Raw genomic sequence first — 2976 nt, forward strand, 5'->3', positions numbered from 1 at the left:
TTTTTCCCAAGTACCTGAGCGAAGCGGAACCAGTAAGGAATGATGGCAACGACAAGGTAGAGTTCTTTGTAAATTTCACTATCATAGCATGTGTGTGTTCGTTTCTTGAAATCTCCACCCCATCCATAGTAGCAAACATAAAACAATAGGCTTCTGAATGTTTGGACCTGTGAAGAAACCAAAACCAAATTAATGTTCTTCTATAAAGGAAGCAACATATAGATCAACCAGATGCTAAACCAAGCAAACTCGTTACCTGACTTGTCAACTGATCTGCAAGGAAGAAGTCCGGGAGAATAACCTGGCAAAGGAAAAACATACTCACAAACTATATGTAACGTCTTTTACAAGTTTTTATTACTTGGTCTGAACGTTACCTTGTAGAGAGGACTTAAAAGACAACGAAAGACACTTCCAACAAAGAAATATCGGCTCGAGCGATATATTATATTGAATGGACAGAACAGCGCAATCATCAAGCACTGCGATCATAAGTTAAAAAGAACGTTTCAAAGCTATGTATTTTTAAAGATTGGTGTCAATGATCTTGTTTCTCATAACTTACAACGAGAAGAGCTAAAGGAACTAGCTCGGTGATAACACTGAAACTTTTGGTTCTCGGATCCATTTCCATGTCAAGATTCGAGATGACTCCTCCGAATGTTAAAACTGCTAGACCAGAACCTACAAGTAGGACTTCTCTATAACCAAGATCATTCCCTTGCTCGAACCCGAAGATAAACGGGTAATTTACTCTGCATCGGCTCCAGAAATATATGTCTGCTGCAAACATAAACGAATGAACCGCAACAAACCCAAACAAGCTGCAGAAAAAAAAAATGTTACTTTAGCTCTATCTTTCATTGGACGTAAATGTAACTTTGTAACCGACCTGTAAAGAGGGAAGATGTTCTCCATGTACTGATGTCGTCCCTCGCTTTTTGTTAAGCCTCTAATATGTACAAGAACCGTTATTGCAATGGCGAGAGCCACAGCGCAACCTGAAAAGAAGCCTGTAGATAAAGATGAGGTTTTAGTCTATGAGAGATACTAAAACTTACTATCATAATAAAGCTAAAAAGATGAATACAGTACCGAGGAAGTATGTGGTTCTGTGTTTCTCCCTCTTAGTTTTAGGCCTTAAACATTTCATTCCCTCTCTATGATTTCCATTGGCGAAATGCTTAATAAACGTCGCTTCCACTCTCGACATGAGCCTCGAGACCTGAAAATGTAAACGATATATAAGTCTGGTTGACAACAATAAAAGAAAAGAAGAGGTGGTAATATATGTATTATAACCTCATCGCAGCTACCCAAATACGAGTGGTCCACTGTATTTAGATAGGGCTTTGATGCATTCCTTGAAGTAGTCTGCATAAACAATACACATATATCCCAAATAAGAACTAATACATTTACAAAAAAAAACCAAGATTCCTAGTTAAAACTATAAAGATTACAAACCTTGTCGTACTTCTTCAGTATCTTTGCAAACGCCAATTGATTCAAGAAGCTGCAAAGAGAGAAAAGATAAGAAAACATGGTTTCAAGAAACGTAAGGATTTTTAGAAACTTGTTTCTTACCAATAACTCTTTAAGAACCTAAGTTTCTGATAGAACTCAACAAAAGCACGGCTCATAAGCTCCTCTGCTCTTTTAAGCTCAGGTTTGCTAAAGGTTTGCTCACTAGGGAGACCAAGGATCATCAATTTAAGAGTTGACAATGGAGTCTCTGGCTCGATCTTGAGCTTTATATGATCCAATATCTCTACTGGAGCAGGTTTAAACACTTTCTTATCCTCTGTCTCTTTCACTTCTCTGATCACATCCATTGGTGAAGTTGCTACAATATCAAAAAACATTCACATTAACCTTCATTACCTTAAACGTTAGATATTAAGCATTCTTAAAACAAACCTGGAGTCCTCATTGTTGCATGAGGAGAAGAAGGAGCACTAGAGACGCTATTAATGTCAGGAGGGAGATGAACGTTAGGATTCTCAACCTTAATTCTAAGAGCAATCAAAACATTTAACTGTCTACTAAGCTCATCAGCTTCCTCCATAACATTCTCAACTTTTTGCTTATAAAACCTCAAGACCTTGTTGAATTCACCGTCGAGCCGCCTGAAAAACTGAACCTCCATCTCTCCTCCTTCCTCAGCCGAGCTAAGAAACGTCGTGGTGTAGCTCGCTGACTCGTCTTCGTTGATCAAAATGACTTGTTCCTCGTCGTCGTCAAAGAGATGATAATGGTGATGATTATGTCGTTTACTACTCAAAGGATTGTGAGGCTTGTGTGATTTTCTAGGAGAGCGAGAAGCTCGGTTCGTTAGACCGCTAAATGCGCGGTAAAGAGAGATTCTTCTTGATAACCCCGCGGAGCCTGTACCGCCTTCTTGGCCTTCGGCTTGGAGGGGTGCGGTTTCTGCCGAGGGTGGAGGTGGAGGAGGAGGACGTTTTTGTAAGCGAAAACGAAGGATCTGTTTGACGATTGATTTGAGAGAACGGTAATCCATGTAGGCTTCTCGCCATTCTTGGATCATCTGCGTTTCGAATTCTCTTCCAAACTTCATCTTTCTTGATCTGGTTGTTTATGTTTTTTTCCCCGGAAAGATTATAATTATTTTTTTCCGGGAAATGTAGCAAGAACGGGAAGAAAAAAAATCCTTTGTGTCTCTAATCTTTTTTAGTTTTTGGTTATGGATTTTTTATTGTGGTGTGTAAGAGCTGGATTCAATTTTTTTTTATTTTTTATCTGGTAATCAAAGACTATATATGTGTGTGTAGAAATAAAATTATAACGAGAAATGGGAGAGAAAAAAAAAAACAGAGTTATGGTTCCTTTCAAATACAACATCTCATGCAAATAATAGGAAAAAAAATCATAACAGATGAAAAAAATATCACTGCATGCTAAGGAAACAAATTACAGTTCTTACATTTATGGCGTTATATATTAAAATCCTGTTGA

The 2976-nt window shown here is 38.1% G+C and overlaps 1 protein-coding gene across 1 annotated transcript in view; it reads right to left on the reverse strand.

The window, feature by feature from the left end:
- LOC104780149 (phosphate transporter PHO1 homolog 9-like) overlaps nt 1-2578 on the reverse strand; it is a 4547-nt gene extending 1969 nt beyond the window's left edge. The window contains exons 1-10 of the mRNA XM_010504625.1: nt 1921-2578; nt 1588-1846; nt 1468-1516; nt 1303-1374; nt 1096-1225; nt 893-1013; nt 566-824; nt 378-482; nt 257-301; nt 15-167 (exon numbers count right to left, since the gene is read on the reverse strand). Of these exons, the coding sequence (XP_010502927.1) occupies nt 15-167; nt 257-301; nt 378-482; nt 566-824; nt 893-1013; nt 1096-1225; nt 1303-1374; nt 1468-1516; nt 1588-1846; nt 1921-2578 (1851 nt within the window). The remainder of the gene's footprint in view (nt 1-14; nt 168-256; nt 302-377; nt 483-565; nt 825-892; nt 1014-1095; nt 1226-1302; nt 1375-1467; nt 1517-1587; nt 1847-1920) is intronic.

Source organism: Camelina sativa, chromosome 4 (assembly GCF_000633955.1).
Source record: "Camelina sativa cultivar DH55 chromosome 4, Cs, whole genome shotgun sequence".
NCBI lineage: Eukaryota > Viridiplantae > Streptophyta > Magnoliopsida > Brassicales > Brassicaceae > Camelina > Camelina sativa.